At 46.8% G+C, this 22,410-nt stretch overlaps 1 protein-coding gene across 1 annotated transcript in view; it reads left to right on the plus strand.

Annotated features, from left to right (window-relative positions):
• The window catches only part of LOC146020633 (bile salt export pump-like), a 91,758-nt gene extending 76,451 nt beyond the window's left edge, over nt 1–15,307 (plus strand). Inside the window, exons 21-25 of the mRNA XM_083153892.1 lie at nt 2,920–3,076; nt 5,773–5,970; nt 9,932–10,138; nt 13,222–13,368; nt 14,642–15,307. Of these exons, the coding sequence (XP_083010018.1) occupies nt 2,920–3,076; nt 5,773–5,970; nt 9,932–10,138; nt 13,222–13,368; nt 14,642–14,842 (910 nt within the window). The 3' untranslated portion in view covers nt 14,843–15,307. The remainder of the gene's footprint in view (nt 1–2,919; nt 3,077–5,772; nt 5,971–9,931; nt 10,139–13,221; nt 13,369–14,641) is intronic.
• The last annotated feature ends 7,103 nt before the right edge of the window (nt 15,308–22,410 follow it).

A 22,410-nucleotide genomic window follows, 5' to 3' on the forward strand; every position in this document is an offset into this window, starting at 1 on the left:
GAGACTGGGGCAGATGTATTAAGCCTTAACAAGAGATAAATGCAAGGGTGATAACCCTCCTAACCAGGGCTGTATTTCAGTGCCATACCACCCCTAGGCACCACATTTTTTGCTGCCCCCCCACCCCCCCCCAACGAGAGAGAGAAACCTTCAGCAGCACAGGGCTGCAGCTCCCGGGATTTAAGCTCACTATCCTTGGCAGCACAAAGCCCCCAGCCTGATCCCCATCTAGCTGCCACAGCCATCACGCCTGCTCCTGAGTCCCTATCTGCCCGCCAACGGGTCCTCACTCCTGCCTCAGCAAAGGTCAGGCAGGGAGGATCCCAAGCTGCTATCGGGTAGGGGAAGGGGGCGATCGCAGGGCAGCATCTCCTTGGTGCCGGGTGTTCAGCTTCACTCGATCCCCAGCGCCGGAAGTGCTACGCTGGCTGTCTTTCCCCTGGCGCCGGTTCTCCAGCGCTGGTAGTGCTACGCTCCTGTCTATGACATGACAGGGCTGCCTTCTTCCGGCGCTGGGTGTTCAGCACTTGATCCCCGGCGCCGGATCACAACTTCATAGGTGCTGCAGGCACAGCTGGGGGAGGGGGGCGGCAATTCCCACGCCGAGCAAAAGTCTTTTTCTTTTAAAGTGACAAAAGAAAATCACGCCACTGCTTGCCGCCCCCAGCTGGTGCCGCCCATAGGCTTGTGCCTCACTGGCCTAGTGGGAAATCCGGCCCTGCTCCTAACCATAGGTGCCGATTTCTGTTTTTGCTGGTGGGTGCTTAAGCTGAAAATATAGAGGAGTGATTTCATGGAGAAGGGGTGTGGCCACAAAATAATAACAATTTATATTATGGAGCACAGTTATCTCCAATATTCAAATTATGGCAACAGATAGGGATGCCAATCCCGGGGCATTTTTTCAATCCTGGGAATCGGGATTGAAAAATGCTCAATCCCGGGATTCCCAGGATCCCGGGATTGGCATGCCTAAAAGAAAATTGCCCCTGTGCCCCCACACTAACTGACTTTTGGGGAGGGGGGCAGGTGGCAGCGATGCGGAGACAGGCGGCGGGTATTTCGTGGGTGGCCTGGCGGCAAGCAGGCGCCGGGGCCACACACTCACTTTTGGGAAGCAGGCAGCTTCAGTGAGGAGGCAGGCGGCTGGGGGAGGTCCGGCGGCGAGCGGGTTCCGACGGTGGGGGTGTAGTGCTACGGCCTTCGCAGCGTGACCTGATCAGCGAATGCTCAGACGCTGCCCGGCATTAGACTGCGCATGCGCAGTCTAATCCCGAAATCCTGGGATTGGATACTCCAATCCCGGGATTGAAATCCCGGACATTTTGGGGCCAAATTCCGGGATCCCACCGATCCCGATCCCGGGATTGCCCACCATAGCAACAGAGTTCCACATACATAAATGCTCCCACAGTGCAGGTTCATAAATTTTGCCCACAGTGCAGGTACTCCGCGGACAGAATACACTTTTCCCGGCATACTGTTTCCCAGGTGGGGGGACCGGCAATGTGGGTGCTGCAGCCGCAAATTAGCAAGTTAATATGGTGGCCCATCAGCGGGACTCAGGCCCGTGGGTGCTCATCAATTTCCGTGGGTGCTTAGGCCCTTGAGCACCCACAGAACCCTGCCATGTTACAGGCTGTGTTTGAAAAAAGTCTCTAAGGAGCTGATTGGTTGGACATTTATCTCTCTTTATCACCCTTGCATTGATCCCTTGTTAAGTCTTAATACATCTGCCCCATTGTGATATCTCATTCCCGCCATGAGGAATGGGTGTAGATGAATGTCATCTCTTATACTAGCTAGCCTGGTATTGTGACTCCCCTGAGATTAGTAGCATTAGCCAGATCGGAAATGTTGGGAACAGGGGCAAGATAACGCACCTGTGAAAGGTATATAGATCAGAAGACCAATACAATGGACTGAAAGAAACAAAGAGTCTGAGAGACTAATGCAGAGTTTAAACTCAATAAGGGAACACCCAAATCAGAGACTACAGTTAAGGTGCCCATACATGGTACAATTATTGTATACAATTTGGACTACATGGCATCGCATCGCATACATTTTTCAATGCAATGAGATACAATCTAGTACAAAAAGTATGTACAGCACATCGCACCTGTTAAATTGTACCATGTATGGGCACCCTTCCCCCAGCACTCCCTGTGCTTAATTCCCCTCATCCCAGGTCTACCTACCTACCCTGACTTCTCCCATAATCTACCCCCAGCTCTACCCCAACCTCTTAAGGACATGCCTGCTTTTCAGTGGTCATGCTCCCTTCAAATTCCCACTTTGACCACTGGGTATGATGATGAATTAGCCTCTCCATCCTATATATATATACTGCTTGATCCTCACTGAGAGTGACACTGCTGGATACTCAATGGGATATACTGCTAGATCCTCTCTGAGAGCGACCAAGTAGTTTGGGCAGGGATGGAAGCCCTGTGACTCAAAGAGGTGGGTTTTGGGCAGAAGGAGAGGCACCTACGAGATTGCCAGCAAGTGTATGCAAAATACACAGTGTCAGTGAGTAGACAGTTACATCTCCAGACACTACCCATCCGGACAGATGTCCTGATTTCCATTCTATCTGGAGTAATCTTGGATGGGTGCCTAAAGAGTAATCCTGTTACTTGGCTGGCCAGTCAGGAACTACTTCAGTTCAGCCTCATTATGCAGCGGGTGGAATACTCTTTAACCCCTGCTTTCTAGGACATTAATATGTAGAATGTTGGTTCTGCCCATAAAATAGCTTTCCCCACTCTTTATTTACTTTAAAACATGCCGATAACTAATCAAATATTGTTCGGCTCAATCCTGATGTATATATCTATTACGGATCAAACAAATACTGAATGTTAGACACGTGTTCTGTGGAAATGTTTTACAACCTCTCTCTTTCTCCTTCAGAGTCATATCTGCCATAGTAACAAGTGGCACTGCCCTGGGAAGAGCTTCATCCTTCACTCCTGATTATGCCAAAGCGAAAATTGCAGCTGCTCAATTTTTCAAATTATTGGACCGTATCCCTAAATCCAGTGTTTACAGCACAAATGGAGATAAATGGGTGAGTACTCTCTTCATTGCAGCACTCATTATTGTTCTACACAGGACATAACGCTGTGTTTGAAAGATAAATCATATACTTAACAGATATCAGCAGTTGTCACTTCTATGGAAAATATTTGTTCATCTCAATCTTGTATTTTCTGGTGAGAGCATCAAATTATTCACAGATGTCAATGAACAGCTTTCATATTGTAATGTCTTCTACAAAGTATCAAAGTGGGACACGTCCCTACAATATATATGCACATTCATAATTTCTGTATCCTCCATTGAGTCACAACTGTGAAACTTAATTGGTCACAAAGGGTTAGGATTGGCAATACCACTTGCAAAACCCATTACATCCTGATATCCCTAGCGACTGTGTACAGAGGCCACAAGGAAATCTGTTGTGTGACAGTTTCTCAATTGCCCTGTTCTTTATTAAAGCCAGTACTATCTGACATAAAGCAATATGGTTTCTGTGAGCTCAACCTAACCTACCTTGTTTACACATTAAACTACTGTATACACATAGGGGAAGATGTATTCATTCTTGGTTTCAGGTGGAGAGTGATAAAGTACCAACCGATCAGTTTCTGCCATTTTGCAGACTGTGTTTGGTATGTGCCTACCTCATACTTTTGCACACTTCAGGCTTTGTATCTTGACATTTCTATAATATCTCTTCAAATCTACCCAACTACCTCTAACTGGCGCTAGTTCCTCCAGTGACTTAGCAAGCCTCTCCCAATGCAGCACCCATCACCCAGCAGAACAGATCCCAACAGCAGCCAGCAACACCCCTCACCCCTCACCCATAGCAGTCCTCATTTAGAAAGCCATAATTAGACATATTGGTGCTCTGTGCCAGCAAGGCCATTGGAAACACCCCCCCATATGCTAAGCAGTGACAGTATGTGCTAAAGCTCTCACACCAAAAAAGGGACATGGCATTTTTGGGAAGGGGTGTGGCTATGTACCTGCAATTCAAATTACTCCACGTAGTGAAGCTACCTTATTCACATAACATAATTTGATAATGTCCTTTATTCACATTACAGCACACAGTAGTACCGCTTTACCTTTTAAGTGTTATACCTAACAATAGTGCATTTTATTCACATTACATCACACAGTAGTGTCCGTTATTCACATTACACCACACCATATTGCTCCTTATTCACATTACACCACACCATATTATACCTTTTAGACATGTTACGCCACAGAGTAGTGGGCCTTACAGTGTACACATAATGTCACATAGCAGTAATGCCCCTTATACATAGTATGCCACACATAAGTAATACCTTCATGCTTATATTGCCAGTGCCAGTACTCCAGCCACAACGACATAGATACAGTCATGCTCATTCCGCTCTCCTGACCCAGCACAGTACCACTCGCCCAAAACCCCTCTGTCGTCCTTTCATCAAAATATCCCTCACCCAGCAGTACAGATAACAGCAAACCCAATTACCAATAAATCCTCAATGATTTTGTTTTTACAATACTTACTTTTTAAAGCTGGTGGTCTCTGGGCTGTGGAAAGGCACCACTGTCCACCCCTTAAGTTGGCTCTGATTGACTGAATCCTGACTATTGACTTGTGGGGTGGCTAGCAAGCTTCATGGAGTCAGTCATGTCAACCTGCATGCATGTCGACCTAGTGCTGTCGATTTAATGCTTGTCGACCTAGTTGATGTCTATCCAATGATCCATACCCATGTTTACAAGCCCAGGAACTAACCAGAAATTTACTTGGATCAATCTGGTAACAGATCAGACGAAAAAGTAAAATGTCTGACGCGACTGTGCTCGTTTCTAAAGATCACCTTGGGTATTTTATTATTTCTATTTTGTCTAACTGATATATTACATAAGCTTCCAGTTCCAGGAAACCTCCAGCAAGGGGGAGTAAGAACACATTGTCTGGTACTGTGCAATGCACTGCGAATAAGGAACTACAGCACAACTACAGTTACATTTCCTACCACAGTGTATGCTAGCAGGACCAGGACAAGATTAACACTGGCATACCTCCCAACTTTGTGAATCTGCAACTTAGGATCCCTGCATTGAAGCCCATCTGAGATTTAGGAGTGTGGCCTACAACTCACACCAATCGCGCAAGGCCACATCCGGTTTTCACCACTGTGGGGGCATGGCCAGTGCTCTGTAAAATGCTGGCCATGCCCCCAGCCCCTATCCATGCTGGCCATGCCCCCAGTGTCTATCCACCACTGCTCAGTAGTGCAGCAATGGGGAGGCGCGACTCCCAACTGCCCCGCCCACTGTGGGAAACTGTCGGCCCCAAGTGGGACGCAGGACAGTCCGAGTATGGATCATTTGAAAGACAGCAACTAGGTCGACAAGCATTAGGTCAACACGACAAGGTCGACATGCATGAAGGGTGACAGGGTCATTAGGTCGACACAAGCATGAGGTCGACATGGGGAAGGTCAGCAGTCAAATACCACCTGTCGGCATATGCCGGCTCAAACAAAATTGAAAAAACCCATGTCAACCTTTTGGATGTCGACCTCCCCATGTCAACCTAATGCTCGTGTCGACCTAATGACCCTGTCAACCTAACCCCATGTCGACCTTCAGTCATGCATGTCGACGTAGTGGTGTCAACATAATGCTTGTAGAACTAGTGACTGGTGATTTAACGCTGTTCATTCTTATATCTTGTATATAATTCTACAGGACAATTTCAAAGGGAACATTCAGTTTGTAGACTGCAAATTCACATATCCCAGTCGTCCAGTCACCATGGTCTTGCGGGGTCTGTCTGTCGCTGTAAATTCTGGTCAGACTCTTGCTTTTGTTGGGAGCAGCGGTTGTGGAAAAAGTACAAGTGTCCAATTACTGGAGAGATTCTATGATCCTGATGAGGGTAAAGTTGTAAGTAGACTGCAATGTTCTGTATTCCGTGTTTTATATCTGAAAAAATCGGTGTTGGTGATTAGTGGACATTTAGGGACAGAGGGTGACATTCTATGCTTTGCGCTAAATGCGCATGTTTTATTCGCGCACCACATCGCCGCAAATCGCCTTTTTTCAATTCGCACTTTTCAGTCAAAATGCGCATATTTAATGTGATGCGCATTGGAGGCTGAAAAGTGCGAAGAGGGGCGATTTGCGGCGAAGTGGTGCGCTGTATTTAGTCCTGAAAATGTGCGATTTTCATGTCTGAAAATCGCACGTTTGCAGGACAGCGCAAAGTTAAAAAAAAAAAAACGAGCGCGGGGTCCCCCGCCTGAGCATAACCAGCCCCGGGCTCACTGAGCCGGTGCTGGTGACATAAAATCAGGGTCCCCGACAAATAGGGGTCCCCTTGATTTCATGAAACCAGCACCAGGCTCAAGGTCCGGCGCTGGTTCCCAAAATACGGGGGACAAAATGACTAGGGGTCCCCCGTATTTTAAGGACCAGCACCGGACACAACCAGCCAGCAGGGTAATGCCACAGCCGGGGGAAACTTATTATATAATCTCCCGCGGCCAAAGCATTAACCCCCTGGCTGGTCAGCATGGGCAGGGGTCCTGGGGAAGTGGGGACCCCCCCAATGAAGGGGTCCCCCCCTCCAGGACTTACTAGCCCATGCTGATAGTCTGGGGCTGTCCCCGATGCCCCTGGGCGGTGGGCATCGGGCTGATGGAAAGTGTAAAAAAAAGAAGTACAACTATTGTTTTATACTGGCGAACTATGAGTCCCAGCAAGCCTACCCCGCATGCTGGGACTTGGAGAACCACAAGTCCCAGCATGCGGGGCATTAAAGGGCCCGCTGGCACTTGTAGTTCTGCAGTACAAAAAATAGTTAACACAATCACACTGACACACTGTAAAATAAAAGTTTAATACACACAAAACACACACACACTGATACTTACCTACCTTGAGCCCGTAGGTCAGTCCCTTGATCCTGGGTCCGTCCTCCGGGGCTCCAGGGCAGAAGAGTGCGGTTCCGGGGCCTTGGTCCTGGTTCCGGGGCTGGTCCTGGGGTTCCGGGGCTCCTGGGCTGCAGAATCCGGGGTCCAGGATCCAAAGTAGTACCCAGGGGTACCTAAGGAAGCAAATCCAACTCACCTGGTCCCCGGCGACGACCTCGGAATCCTCTCCGGTGACAGCGCTGCTCCCATCTGGTACCCGGCTCGCAGGACTTTGACAGGCGCAGAGATGTTTCCTCCTCGGCGTCTTCTGCACAGAATGATTTCTTGGCCAATCAGGAGCCGAGAAAGTCGGCTCCTGATTGGCCAGAAATCATTCTAACTAGAGACGCCGAGGAGGAAACATCTCTGCTCTAGATGCGCTGAGATGTTACTTCCTCGGCGTCTGTATTCAGAATGATTTCTGGCCAATCAGGAGCCGACTTTTTCGGCTCCTGATTGGCCAAGAAATCATTCTGTGCAGAGACGCAGAGGAGGAAACATCTCTGCGCCTGTCAAAGTCCTGCGAGCCGGGTAACAGATGGGAGCAGCGCTGTCACCGGAGAGGATTCCGAGGTCGTCGCCGGGGACCAGGTGAGTTGGATTTGCTTCCTTAGGTACCCCTGGGGACTACCTCAGATCCCGGACCCCGGATTCTGCAGTCCAGGAGCCCCGGAACCCCAGGACCAGCCCCGGAACCAGGACCAAGGCCCCGGAACCGCACTCTTCTGCCCTGGAGCCCCGGAGGACGGACCCAGGATCCAGGGACCGACCTACGGGCTCAAGGTAGGTAAGTATCAGTGTGTGTGTGTGTTTTGTGTGTATTAAACTTTTATTTCACAGTGTGTCAGTGTGATTTTGTTAACTATTTTTTGTACTGCAGAACTACAAGTGCCAGCGGGCCCTTTAATGCCCCGCATGCTGGGACTTGTGGTTCTCCAAGTCCCAGCATGCGGGGTAGGCTTGCTGGGACTCATAGTTCGCCAGTATAAAACAATAGTTGTACTTCTTTTTTTTACACTTTCCATCAGCCCGATGCCCACCGCCCAGGGGCATCGGGGACAGCCCCAGACTATCAGCATGGGCTGGTAAGTCCTGGAGGGGGGGCACCCCTTCATTGGGGGGGTCCCCACTTCCCCAGGACCCCTGCCCATGCTGACCAGCCAGGGGGTTAATGCTTTGGCCGCGGGAGCTTATATAATAAGTTTCCCCCGGCTGTGGCATTACCCTGCTGGCTGGTTGTGTCCGGTGCTGGTTCTTAAAATACGGGGGACCCCTAGTCATTTTGTCCCCCGTATTTTGGGAACCAGCGCCGGACCTTGAGCCTGGTGCTGGTTTCATGAAATCAAGGGGACCCCTATTTGTCGGGGACCCTGATTTTATGTCACCAGCACCGGCTCAGTGAGCCCGGGGCTGGTTATACTCGGGCGGGGGACCCCGCGCTCGTTTTTTTTTTTATTTTAACCCTTTATTTTATTTTTTACAGCAGAACCCTGCACAGAACATTGCGATCTGTGCAGGGTTCTGGCTAATTCGCCTAACAGACCCTGGTCTGAAATAAGTGCGATAATTAGGCACCTAAAAAATGCGATGTGCAAATGCGCATTGCATTAAATAAGCGACTTGTATACTTTTCTATATGAAAACATCTGGATGCGATAAAAATGCAAATTAATCTCGCAATTTTAATCAGCATACCTTAACGCACATAATATGCGATTTCAGTCCCTTAGCGCATCCCATTAAATTAGCGATTTAATGGGAAAATGCGATATCGCCATTTTGTGGTCTAATTAACGCAAAAAAACGCTAATCGCAGTCCATAGAATGTCACCCAGAGTCTCACACACAATGCCGCTGTACACGGAGATGAGGATTGTGTCTCGGCCCCTAAAAAAAAACCACACAGCACATACATGTCCCACAGAGGGTACCACAAGGCACAGCTGCGATTGAGATGTGCTGTATCGGAAATGTAGTGGATATATGCTGGGCATTCCTGGGCTATTCATACGCACAGTGATGGTCTTTCATATTTCCGTGTTTGTGGATGAAGTGGTTACCAATTGATGCAAATAATCACTTACATAGGAGGCCATACTCTGGTGGAGAATCTGCTCCTAGAATAGGGATTGGTGCAGGGTTCAGTGGTGCGCCCAATGCTCACATCTAAACAAGATGAACCAATAGGTATTGGGGAATCTTAGGCCCTCATAGTGGGCTGAGATGCCCACTATGAGGGCCTAAGATTCCCCAATACTTATTGGGTTCTTTCACATCGCACAACAGGGAAGGGCTTGTAGCAGTATTTGCATGAAGTCGCAGAAGCGATACCAGCAAAAGGCCACAGCCAGACATTGGAGAATACAACTTGGAAACAGGCCCTTAGCCTACATACCTACTCTAATGGAAGTTGTGGAACACACACAATTTTAAAGGGAACTCCCCCGCACCCCTGATAGAGTAGGCTGTCCTCCCATATCCATCCCACTTACCAAGAAAGCTACAGTTTGGAGGTCTCCCATGAGGGGGTGCGGTCAATATGACGCATTTCCATGCAAATCAAGTCATATTGGCCACGCCCCCTCACAAGTGAACCGTGCTTTCACAGTGAAGTGGTGGTGCCTTATAACACACAATGCTGAGCCCCGCCCCAACCTCCAGTCAGCATACTAATGCAGTAGTAAGAGGGGACATGACCCGTTTCACTTGGAACGTTCTCAATCAGATCTAGGAAATGCATCTAATATTTTCTGCTCAGAAACGTAGCTCAGGTAAATGTGAAAAGCATACAGTCATTGTAGGGAATACAGAATTGTATTTATTGTTTTTTTATGATTAGACGATTGGTTTAGGAAAGCAGATCAGTGTAATTTCTGTCTGTGTTGCCTATATACACTGCATATGTCTAACACAACATGTGTTCCTGTATGCAGCTTGTGGATGGTCACACAACCTCCAATGTAAACATAGCATTTCTAAGAAGCAAAATCGGCATCGTGTCCCAGGAGCCGGTGTTATTTGAGGGCAGCATTGCTGACAACATCAAGTACGGCGATAACTCTCGGGATATAACAATGGAGGAAGTGATCGAAGCTGCACATAAGGCACACTTACATGAGTTTGTCATGTCCCTGCCAGATGTGAGTATACTTAATACAATGATATATTACGGTCACATTCTATTGTACACAGAGAAGACTAGTGATGGACTTCAGCTGATGGAAGTCATAACATAACTCTGTACTTTGTCCTGCATCGAAGAGGGACCCCACTCACGCCCCATATTTTTGGGGGCATGGCCTAGCGATATGGGACCTGAACTATTTCTGCGAGGCCATGCCCCATTTTTTGGGCCGCTGTGAGGGCATGGCTAGCGGCTCTGCGCATCTATTCTGCAGCCTGTGGGACTAAGGAGATAGTGACAAGGGGGACTTCCAACTAGTTGGAGCAGAGCTGCTGCCAGGTGGATAAATTGAAGCCCCAGCTCCGTTAATGAGGTAGGCCGCAACCGTGTAAATGGTCCCCAGGCTATGCTGCGTTGGAGGGGGCTGCTGGGTAGCCCATCAGGGGCGGCATTGGTAGTATTGGTGGCCGCTCCTGATTGGCTGCCGGACCGTGAGCTCCTATTGGCTCACGGGCCAACGGGGGCATTGAAGCTATAGACGCCGGAGCACTACCACTGCTTAACTTTGCCAGTAACTATACAGCCGGGCAGCGCACAGCTCTTGCTGCCCGTCTGTCATTTCTTTAAATTGTGTGTTTGCGGCAGCAGGCGGTCTAATGGGTGGTCCGGTGCACCCCCGGACCACCCCCTAGATTCGCCTATGGTTAGGAGGTATGTCATGAAGAATAAAACCAAGGTCTGGTACACTGTAATTCAGCAGAATGATAGGAATGCAGCCAATGGACCGAATCAGACATGATCGCAGGGCCGCAATCTTGCACGATGGCTGATTAGCGCACCAATTAAAAAGCATAAAAACTGCTAAAATCGCTGAATTCTGTTTTCGTTTTTTTTGCTCCTACGCTATTATTAACCTCAATATCATTAATTTCCACTCATTTCCAGTCTATTCTGAACACCTCACAATATTGTTTTTAGGGCAAAAGGTTGCACCGAGGTAGATAACTATGCTAAGCCACACAAGTGGGCAGCAAAAAAATGGGACTGATACAGCACACTTAATAGCACCCCTAGACTGGCACGACAGGGGCTCTGCACTCACTTATACCCCTTTTACACCGCCGAAAAATCCGGGTCAGAGGCAAGTCAGACCCGGATCATCCGCGGTGTAAATGCGGTATATCCGTGTCCATTTACACGGGTCCTTTACCCAGGTCCTGACATGGGTAGAACCCGGATAGGACCCGTGTAAAGGGCGGTGTTAATGGTCCCGCTGCGGGTCCACAGCGTGCAGCGCTGCAGTGGTGCTACCTGTGCTGTATCAGTCCAGGGGTGATGCTACCTATGCCGTATCAGTCCAGGTATGATGCTAGGTGTGCCGTATGAGACGGTGGTGATGCTGGTGATCACCACCGTCTCATACGGCACACCTAGCATCATACCTGGACTGATACGGCATAGGTAGCATCACCACTGGACTGATACAGCACAGGTAGCACCACTGCAGCGCTGCACGCTGTGGACCCGCAGCGGGACCATTAACACCGCCCTTTACACGGGTCCTATCCGGGTTCTACCCATGTCAGGACCTGGGTAAAGGACCCGTGTAAATGGACACGGATATACCGCATTTACACCGCGGATGATCCGGGTCTGACTTGCCTCTGACCCGGATTTTTCGGCGGTGTAAAAGGGGTATAAGTGAGTGCAGAGCCCCTGCAATTTCTCGATAGATAGATAGATAGATAGATAGATAGATAGATAGAAAGATATGGCTGTATTTTTTTTACGAATCATATTAATTGTGAACGTATAGGGGGAAATTTACTAAAGGAAATTTGTAAAAAAAATAGGTGTATTTGTATTTAGAAATACACTTATTTTTGACATTTACTATCCCGAAAATACGGCAATTCGTATTCGTATTGATGTGCTATCAATACGAATACGAATTGCCGTATTTTCGGGATAGTAAATGTTAAAAATAAGTGTATTTCTAAATACAAATACAACTATTTCTTACAAATTTCCTTTAGTAAATTTCCCCCATAGTGTAGGATTGACATTGGAAATTATGAATGACCCAAATAGGACTACTTACTGTAGTAAATAAGTACATTTTACAACACAAATGCATACAAAGCCATCAGATGTGCATAAAATCAACATCGGTTAAAATAGGAATTTAACCTATGTCAATGACAATTCCTATTTTAACCGATGTCATTGACATCGGTTAAAATAGGAACTCTTAGTAAATTTACCCCTAAATGACAATTCTCTGTGGCGTGTTCTATTGAAAAATCTGCAGATTAGAAGCTATTCTATTGACATGCAATTGCTAGTGCTTTTACAGAAACAACTTTCGGTACTTGTTTCCTAGAACAGCCACAATCGCGGGCATCGTGTACCTTAAAGTTAAGGTACACGATGCCCGCGATGGACCCGATTTCCTTTGAAATCAGGTCCGTTTTGCCGGCAAAGGCAAAATTGGGGGCATCGCGTCGGTCGCGTGCATTAACATGGCCCCCGACGTGACCGACGCGATGCCCGCGATTTTGCCATAGGCTTCAATGTTAAAATATTTTTAACATTGAAATCGGGAGCATCGCGTCGGTCTTGTGCCATTATAATGGCACAAGATGAGATGGACTTGATTAAGTCCATCTCACATAGGAAACAATGTGAAATGGGCCAATATGACCCATTTCACATTGTATATGGCCCCGTCGTCACCCCACGATTGACGCCAACCCGAAGAGTGGTGAGCGCAGCGAGCCCGCGAGGGGCGGCGGTGCACGTCCTCCGACCTTTTCATACCCCTACTATCCACGTCAGTGTCTCTCAGTCTCGAGTCGTCATGTGAGTGTCACTGAATGTGATGTGACACTCACACGGTGATGGCTTCCTGCAGTAATGTAATCAGCGCCAGGCAGGGGTGGGTGGCGGCGGCTGCGCGGGCCACATGACGAGGTCTGGCGGGCCATATTTGGCCCGCGGGCCTTGTGTTTGACACCCGTGATCTATAACAACACTTTGAAGTTGGTGTCTCTTTTGCATCTGGGGAAAATGTTACATTTGTCTTTGTTTCCTTTCTAGAAATATGAAACAAATGTTGGAATACAAGGATCCCAGCTCTCCCGTGGACAGAAACAGCGTATTGCCATAGCCAGGGCAATTGTCAGAGATCCTAAAATTTTGCTTTTGGATGAAGCTACGTCAGCCTTAGACACTGAGAGCGAAAAGGTTTGTGCTCTAGTACTTTGTCAAATGAAAGATTACAAGAGAGACATCATGGTTGTCTTTAGGCCCAATTCTGGCCTGATCACCGGGCTGCCAATCTTCAAAGCCCAGCGACCATTTAGCCACCTCCTTGCCAGACTGAAAGACCGCCCCTGTACATTGCTGCAAATGCAATTGCAGCCATGTGTATAGGGGGAAATCAATTCACAATCACTTACCATAGAATAGATCCCCCCCAACCCCAGTGTGCACCGGCCAAGTAATTTAATACATTCTCGGCACTGTAATGAACATGGAGGGTTCTGGGCTGGAGCTGAATTAATTGAAAATTCCCAGGTTCTTCCTACCTGCAAATGTCGGCAGGCTGTCAATCATCTTGCAAATGTGAGGGACACTGAGTCCTTAAGTGCCCCCCTGGCCACGCATAATTACCACAGGAGCTTTAACGATGGCAACATGTTTTAGGAGTACAGTTGCACTCTGAGGCACACCCTGAAAATGGTCACAACATGCCTACATTTTTGCAGACACCCCCATTACCTCCCCCAAATGGCCTCTTCCTGTAAATCACTTGACTGAATCCTAATTGAAAGCAGCGTCTTAAAAGTGCTTGGCGCCTGTGCATTGCAGCTGCAGCACACATGCAGACTACTGGTAATTGCATTGCATCTGAACCAAGGGGGGGGGGGGTGTTAATATAAGCATAAATATATATGTGTTTGTCCCTCTGTACCGTATGCTGTAGGAGCCCTGACAGGCTCAGTGCTGCCTCTATTTAAAAACCCTCCCATGACGAGGCCACTGCTGCTGCTGTCCTCCATGGGCCAAAGAAGCATATGATGAGCTTCAGCAAGCAGAGCTCAGCACAAGCCTCTCAGCCTCTGACCTCTTGTGCAAAGTCTCTTGGGACTTAGTCAACTCCCAGTTATGCACTGCAGACTTGTGCAGTCAGTGTGCCTTGGCTCCTGATGCTCAGCACCATTAATCATTGTCACATTGGCAGATAGGCGAAGCTGCAGTCCCATGCACAATACATTTAGCTAAAAAAAATGTTTACATGCCAACCACAGGGGGCCCCTAGATAGAGGGGGGCCCAGGGGTACTGACGGACCTGCACCAAATGCTATAATACACACCTTAGTACATATTCACAGCTACTCTTTATCATTTGATGTTTTTGTGTACTACTGAAACCTATTTTTTGCATGTATAATATTGCTTTTACCCCTGTGCATTTTGCATAAGATCTGTAGCATGTCCTCACTTTATCTTGCAGACTGTGCAGGATGCACTGGATGAAGCTAGGCAAGGTCGTACCTGCATTGCCATTGCTCATCGTTTGTCCACCATTCAAAACTGTGACATCATTGCTGTCATGGCTCAGGGAGTCATTATAGAAAAGGGCAATCATGAAGAACTTATGGCTCGGAAAGGTGCCTATTATAAACTAGTAACGACTGGAGCACCCCTAAGTTAAATATTACCTGCCATATGTTCCAGCTTTATCTATGTGTATTATTTTTATTATACTGTATATGTCCACATGAGTATATTTTGTTATAACTGCAATCTATGTGAATGTGCCTTTACTTAATGAAATTATGTTTACTTAAATGCATTTACAAAATGATATATTTGGTAATCTTTATTCCCTTAGACTAAGTAGGATATTGCGCCACACAAAGACATTTTTTGTGCACCACAGGGAAAAAAATGGTTCTAATATACAGTAGCTTCCAGATTGTAATTGTGTATTGGGGTGTATGCTTCATGTAATTCTAAGTGATCACAGTCTACCAGCCCACATACTGTATTTTCTCATTCTTTGACATATTTTTAAATCACCGGAACTGAAAGTCATGTCACCTGTATTCTGTCTGTAATATCCCTGGTAGGAAGGTTCAGGCTAGAAGTGGTTTCAATATTATGACTTAACTACAGTACAGGCTATCTTCTGTATGACATTTTGTTTTGTGAGCTGAGGTAAGGTACATGGGGCTAATTCAATGGTTTATGTCCATCCATGGCTGGATTAAGTGCCTCATGTATCTCGGCCTAAAAATGTTCAAGGGTCTATAATGAGAAGCATGTGAACAATGCACTGGGGGGGGGGCAGCGGAGGGCAGGGGTGGACCATTGCTACGGCGGGAGCGCAGCATTTTTCAGGATGTCACAGGCATGTCTAGACCATTTCGGGGGCAGGACCTGGCATGTGGGGCACCCTTCTCCTGTGCTGTTTTGACCCCCGCAGTCTGCCACCGGGGCCAGATGCATCTAGCTTCAAAAGTGATAAAATGGAGTGATAAAAAACCAACCAATCAGCTCCTAACTTCAATGTCACAGACTGTGTTTGAAAAATGTCAGGCAGGAGCTGATTGGCTGGTTGTTTATCACTCTCAATTTTATCACTTTTGAAGCTTAGTGCATCTGGCCCCAGCCAGGAGTTGTATTTTGCAAAACTTCACTAAATTACAACTCATGTTGAATTAGAAACATTGTAAGCCATGTAGTGAGCCCAAGGCTGCTTCGCCTGGTACTCTCTTGTGAAGTATAAACAGGGGTTAAAGTGAGGGGGGATGGGGGTGGAACTGAGTTCCACTATCTATAATGGTAAGGGGAATTGAGTTCCACCTCTACCACAGACATGAACAGTGATTTCAGCAGAAAAGACTGTCCCAGCGGCTTCCTCTTTTGGAATGGCATATGAGATGTCATGCCATCAATGCTGCTGGAGTGAAGTAGAGCCACTAAGAGGACCAGGCTCTGTGCTTGGTAAAGACAGGGGGGGGAGATTCTCTAAGCTAAAAATGCGGTAAAAACACAGTTATCTGGGTTTTTACCACATTTTGGGATGCTGTAAGCATACCCCGCCGGGTTACCGTGGCGGGGGACATCGCCAGAAAAATCTGGCGATGCCCCATAGAAGCCAATGGGCTTCTACCGCATCCCACCGCCAAGCCCAGCAACGACCCCCCCGCCGCCCCGCACGGACCCCCGCCGCCCCGCATCACCCCCTCACCTGTGTCCGGGCAGCACAGAGCTGTGCTGCCCGGACCTGTGACCTCATCCCTGCACTGATCTTCTTCCGGGTGCAGGGAGGAGGAGAGCCCGGCACAGCAGCAGCAGCGCCGGGTGTGGGAGGGAGGGGGGAGCCGCCGGGACCTGCTGGGACCCGGCGACTCTCACCGCAAAGGACAGCTCTTAACGCAAGAGCTGTCCTTTGCTATAATTATCGCATATGTTAGAACATATGCGATAATTATAATTGCGATGGGTGGCAAAGGAGGGCGGAGATTCTTAGAGAATCTCCCCCAGGGTGAGAGGGGGCTGGAGGGATTCAGAGGTGGGGAAGCTGCTGGAGGGACAGAGACAGATGTGTATATAAGCAGCACAAATGTGGACATTGTGGGTGAAATTTAATAGGATGAGAGATTCAGAAAGTGAGAGATTTAGTAAGAAATCAACAATCATTTACACTGCAAAACCAGTTGCCACTTTAAAAACCTGGATATTTCTTACCAATCTCTCACTTTCTGAATCTCTTATACTATTAAATTTCACCCTATGTGTCATTTAATATGAATCAAGGGCACTACGTGCGGTGTAATGTGTGTGTATGATTGTGCTACTGTGTGTTGTAATTGTAATTGGAGTTATTATTGTGTGACCACCCCCCATTTGGCATAATGAGGGGGGTGGGGGGTGGTGTTAGGCGAAAGGTGTCCAACACCTCTCCAGGACCACTTTAAGCCCTGAGTATAAACAATGTATTTTTCTGATGTTATAGCAAGGATCCATCCCGATATTTATTATTTCCATTAATATGTTGAATCTCTTCCACATATTGTTGATTCTACCCAGTGTAATTCTATGTACCCTTTGTATTATGTTTATGAATTGTGTATTTTATGCAAATGTGAACCTCTGTTTTACTGTGTATTCATAGTATCTGTACAGTACCTTGAGTCCTAGTGGAGAAAACTGATAAATAAATGGTTTCTTTTCCTTCTTCTCCTGTATTATTATTATTATTATTATTAGTTAAAAGCCTTTCAAAATGGTGCCTTCTTTAATGTACTTTAGCTTCATCCACCACCACACAAATACACCCTACCCCAAAGATACGCACACATACACAGATGCTTGCACCACCCCCTCACAGCTGCTGTCTCTCCTACTGCCCCCCCCCCCCCCCCTCCCATCCACCTGCAGCCCCCAGCTTACCACCAGAGGGGAACCGGTGGCAGCATTGTGGATATGTTAGTGAATCAGTGATCACCTCCGTTAATGATAAAACACTGTTTATTGCACTCCCCTCCATCAGAAGTATTGGGACTAAAAACACACACACACACACACACACACACACACACACAAACAACCCTTGCTCAGAAGTATTGGGACCAAACATCATATTTGTCATAAAACTCAAGACCAAATGCTCTAATTTTCCCTTTAGGATCTTAAGAGCCATCAGCAGATGGCAAAAGCCATGAAGGCAGCAAGTGAACAGACCAATGAAAAAGTTACCAGAGGCTCGCAACCGGGACCTCCGGGACCCTGCTTGGTGGAAGCCAAAAAATACTAGAGCACATTAAACCGCTAAAATCGACCAGTTTATGGTAGTGTGACGATAGTAAATAGTCGGAAAAGCCCTCATATGGGTCTCTTTGATAGGATGAGCTATTATAAGCAGGGCTATTTTTCTACAGGTTCCAGCAGGAACTGTGGCCCTTATTCTAGTTCACTCTTTCTGACAAAATATTTCTTAGATGGACAAAACCATGTGCACTGCAGGTGAGGCAGGTGTTACTTGTGCAGAGATAATTAGATTTGGGTGGGGTTTTACACCTGCCTCACCTGCAGTGCACATGGTTTTGTCCATCTAAGAAATATTTTATCAGAAAGAGTGAACTAGAATAAGGGCCACAGTTCCTGCTGGAGCCTGCAGAAAAATAGCCCTGATTATAAGTGAACCAATCACAACAGTCCTGGGTGTATTTGTGGGATGTATTAGTCATACATTTCACTAGGGAAATGTTGCTGAGATGTGGTCCCAGTGGCTGACAACAGCTTCATTTAAGTTCATCATTAATATGTCTGGATACAGACAGGGCTGGATTAAGGGCCTCATGGGCCTAGAGCTGAAAATGGTCAAAGGTCTATTATAACAAGCAAAGGGGGTGTGGCCAGTGTTGTGTGGGTGTGGCCAGTGGCATGTAGACCTCTTAATATTGCACTTGCTCATTTACATGACGCCACCAGCAGCTGTGTGACCCACCATGGATTTCCGTAATGCTGTGGCTGCCTGAAGTACTGCCCTCCTTGTCAGACTCAGCAGTGAAGTGCAGTGGTCTGGCTCCAGCTGGAGGAGATGGAAAATCCTCTCAGTTTCTCCCCTTTCTTATTGGTTTTCTCATCCCTGGCTTCCTCTCAGTTTCTGAGGCTGTCCTAGTGGAGATAAAAGGTGGTCACCTACATTTACATGCGCAGCAGCAGCTCCCTGATATGCCCCCTGATATCCACGTGTCCACGCCACCAGGTATGAAAAAAGACCAATGGGCTACTGAAGCTCAATTTTATTTTATTTTAGTTTTTTGAGCTGCGTACAAACTTGCCAATGTTGGCCACCGCTGATATCTGCAGTCACAGGATCCAGCGAACTTTTTACAGTATGTGTTGACCTTTTCCATGATAAATCCATGTTGACATTTTGTTTATGTTGATCTTCTGGCTGTCAACCGCTTGGGGTCAAGCTAGACACTGTCGAAGATAGTAGCTCTGTATGTGACTCATACTGTCCCTGTGTCCCCTTATGTTCTGCAAGTTATGTTATTACTGCCCCTTGTGTTCTGCAACTGTTGTTCTGTCTGTCTATCTGTCTATCTGTCTGTCTATCTGTCTGTCTATCTGTCTATCTGTCTGTCTGTCTGTCTGTCTATCTGTGATCTCCATTTTTGTCAGTGCACTATTATTTGTTGATTTACATGTTGTGGATATTTTTACCAACATTGTTGCCCTTATAATCAATCTTGTAATAAACTACTGTATATTATTGACTGGAACAAGGGCTTTGGCACACAGCCCAATCCTTTAAATAAGCTACTTTAAAACAAAGACACGCCTCAGCAATGCCACAGTTCAACTAAGCCTGGGGATCAGCAACCATGCCAGACCCATCCTAAACATTTCTCCACCTCTTTTTTTTTTTTTTTATGCCAATCATTTTTTATATTTTCATTTATATACTAAATGCAAATCATTTATGTATGTCATTAACATATCTATCTGTAATACACAAATAACATTACTATTCTGAAGGGTCTAGTAGTGGTAGTTGTTCTTTATGTATGGATTTCATGTGAAATGTGGTTGATTTGTTCTGAACTGTGTATTAGAATACTGTAATTCACGTGTGCTCTACTTCAGATCCACATTATTTGGTAAATAACAATGGGGCAGATGTATTAACCCTCATGAAGAGATAGAGTGGAAGGTGATAATGCACCAGCCAATCGGGTCCTAACTGTCACTTTTCAAACATAGCTGATTGGCTGGTGCGTTATCACCTTCAACTTTATCACCGCTTTATCTCTTCACCAGGCTAAATATATCTGTCTCATTATGTCACAAGGAATAACATTGGCAATTACACAATAACTAAACACATTAAAGGTAATTACACACTTCTAATTTCAACATACAACCAAGCCTGATGCTTTTCTTTAGAAAACCAAATGAGGGTGTGCTCAGTTAAACTGTCATACAGGTCATTTAAATCACCTCTGGTTTTAAAACCTAGCATTCTATTAATGAGTGGGAATCCTTCACTCAATGAAAAAAAATACCTTCTCCAAATAACAGAAACACCAGTGTCACATGCATAAAACCTTGGTAGCTGTACAAAAAATGTTGCCCACTGGAAAAAAGAGGCCCCACAGCCTGGTCTGCCCTGAAACACAGACAGGGGCTAACATGCCTCCTCTGCACAGGACATGGACTTCCCCATCACATTCACTCTGTCCTTGTCCCCTTGCCTATACCAGGGACTGGGGGACACAAACATACAGGATGACCTTACTCCTTCTTGGGTACAAGGCATGCAGTGCATTCACATGGAATCAACGTATAAGCCTCAGTACTGGAAATGGAAGATAGTAGCTCACTAAGTGTTTGATACTGTCCATGTCCACTTATGTTATGCAAACTGTGTTAATCCCTGTGTCCCCTTACTGTATGTTCTGCAACTAATGCTGTGCCTGTGCCCCTTTGTTCTGCCAGTGTCATGGTCCCTGTGTCCCCTTGATCCACAAGTGTCACTGCCTGTGTCCCTCAGAATGGCCAGGAGGCTACCAAAGATCACTTCCTCCTTCTGGCCCCCCAGAACCCCCCACATACCTTGGTGGGGAAGGGGGTCTGTGGGGACCATATGACACATCATTGTGGCCCCGCCCCCTCTGAACAATGCCTGTAGTTTTGGCATTGTTCAGCAGGGGCATGGACATAATGACATGTTTTGGAACTGCCATGTCCCCACACAGCCTATTCCAGCAAGCTCCACCCCCTATTGCATCATCCCTCCCGGCCCGACTGCTTTGCCAAGCTGGCAGCTAGATAGATGGCAACAATGTACTGCCCCTGCGTCTCCTTGTTCTGTGACACTGAACAATCATACAATTAAATATTTCTATTTAGTTACATCAAGATTCCATTGAATATGTTGAAAACTGTACTCTAACCTGTATAGCATTTACAGTATTTGCTATCCCTTTACATAAAAAGAATGTAAACCAATGTATCTGTATGCTTTATATATACACAGTATGTACCGAATTTGCAGATTTGCTGTGAACTTTTCCTTGTTAAATCCTATAATAGTCAGAGGCATCATTAGGGGGGTGCAGACCACACCTGGGCATCACCCTTCCAGAAGGTGACACCAAAATGCCAGTTTCTCAGTGATGGCTTTATTGTGCAGCGTGCGGCAGAGTCTCTGGAGGCTGCTCAGCATCTCCTGCAAAGCATAGGGTCCCCTGGAGTGATGTAAATGGGGACTTTCTGAAAGAACATGTCCCTGCATTGACATAAATGGGCTAGGCTATTCCAGCATGTGATGGGGATATTTATCACATCGACAGCCACTATCTCTGGTGTCATCCCCGACAAAGGAACTCTTATTTGCATAAGTCAGGCAGTCCTACAATCTGTATATTTGCAGTGATTCAAGCCTTTCCAGGTACAAACCCCTTCGCTTAGCTTGGTCTGTCTGCCCAGTGGTATTTAAAGGTGCATACACATCAGACAATATTCTAAATCATCATATGCAAGATAACGACCATAGTCAACAATATTATTTGTGCATATTGTCTAGTACTGTATGTATGCACTAAATAAGGCGCCTATTGAATTATGTTGTTGTTAACTCATACCATTACTTAACACTTATGCCTAGAAATAAAATGACACAAACACCTTATCTAAAAATAACGACACTGACACCAACTGCGTAAGGTTAAAAAGGTCATAGTTGTTTATTTAAGTGGTATGACCCCTATTTGTATAAGGGATGGCTAAGAAAGCGCTTGAGACCAGCATACAACAAACCGGGTGTTGCCATGGTAACGACCTAGCGCCCGCCAATGGCCACACCCCTTCTTGTGGGTACAGCCTGCGCTGTGACAGACATACCGCCCCCTTCTATTGCATGACGTGGGCCTTCTATGAGGACCAACGCCCCCAGCCGGAGCTGGGGACTCGCCCGCCTTCTTGGCAAAGGGGGGGCAATACCGCACAGAGACCACCTGACACCCCACCTGCTTGCTGGTCGAGAGCGCCTTCTCGCCGATTGTTAACTAAACCTATGGAAATGGAGAACCAATTTGGTGATGTGGCATCGTGCCAGGTAGAACAGAGAGAAAAAGGGTAGGGAGGGTGGGGATCCAGACTCAAAGAGGCTCACTTCCTGTTTTCTGATCCCTGATATAACCCTCTCTGGCTGCCGCCCCCCTGTTACCCCATTGGCCAGAACTAACTGCCACTCACTGC

This window comes from Crinia signifera, chromosome 7, assembly GCF_055691185.1.
Source record: "Crinia signifera chromosome 7, ASM5569118v1, whole genome shotgun sequence".
NCBI classification, from domain to species: Eukaryota; Metazoa; Chordata; class Amphibia; order Anura; family Myobatrachidae; genus Crinia; species Crinia signifera.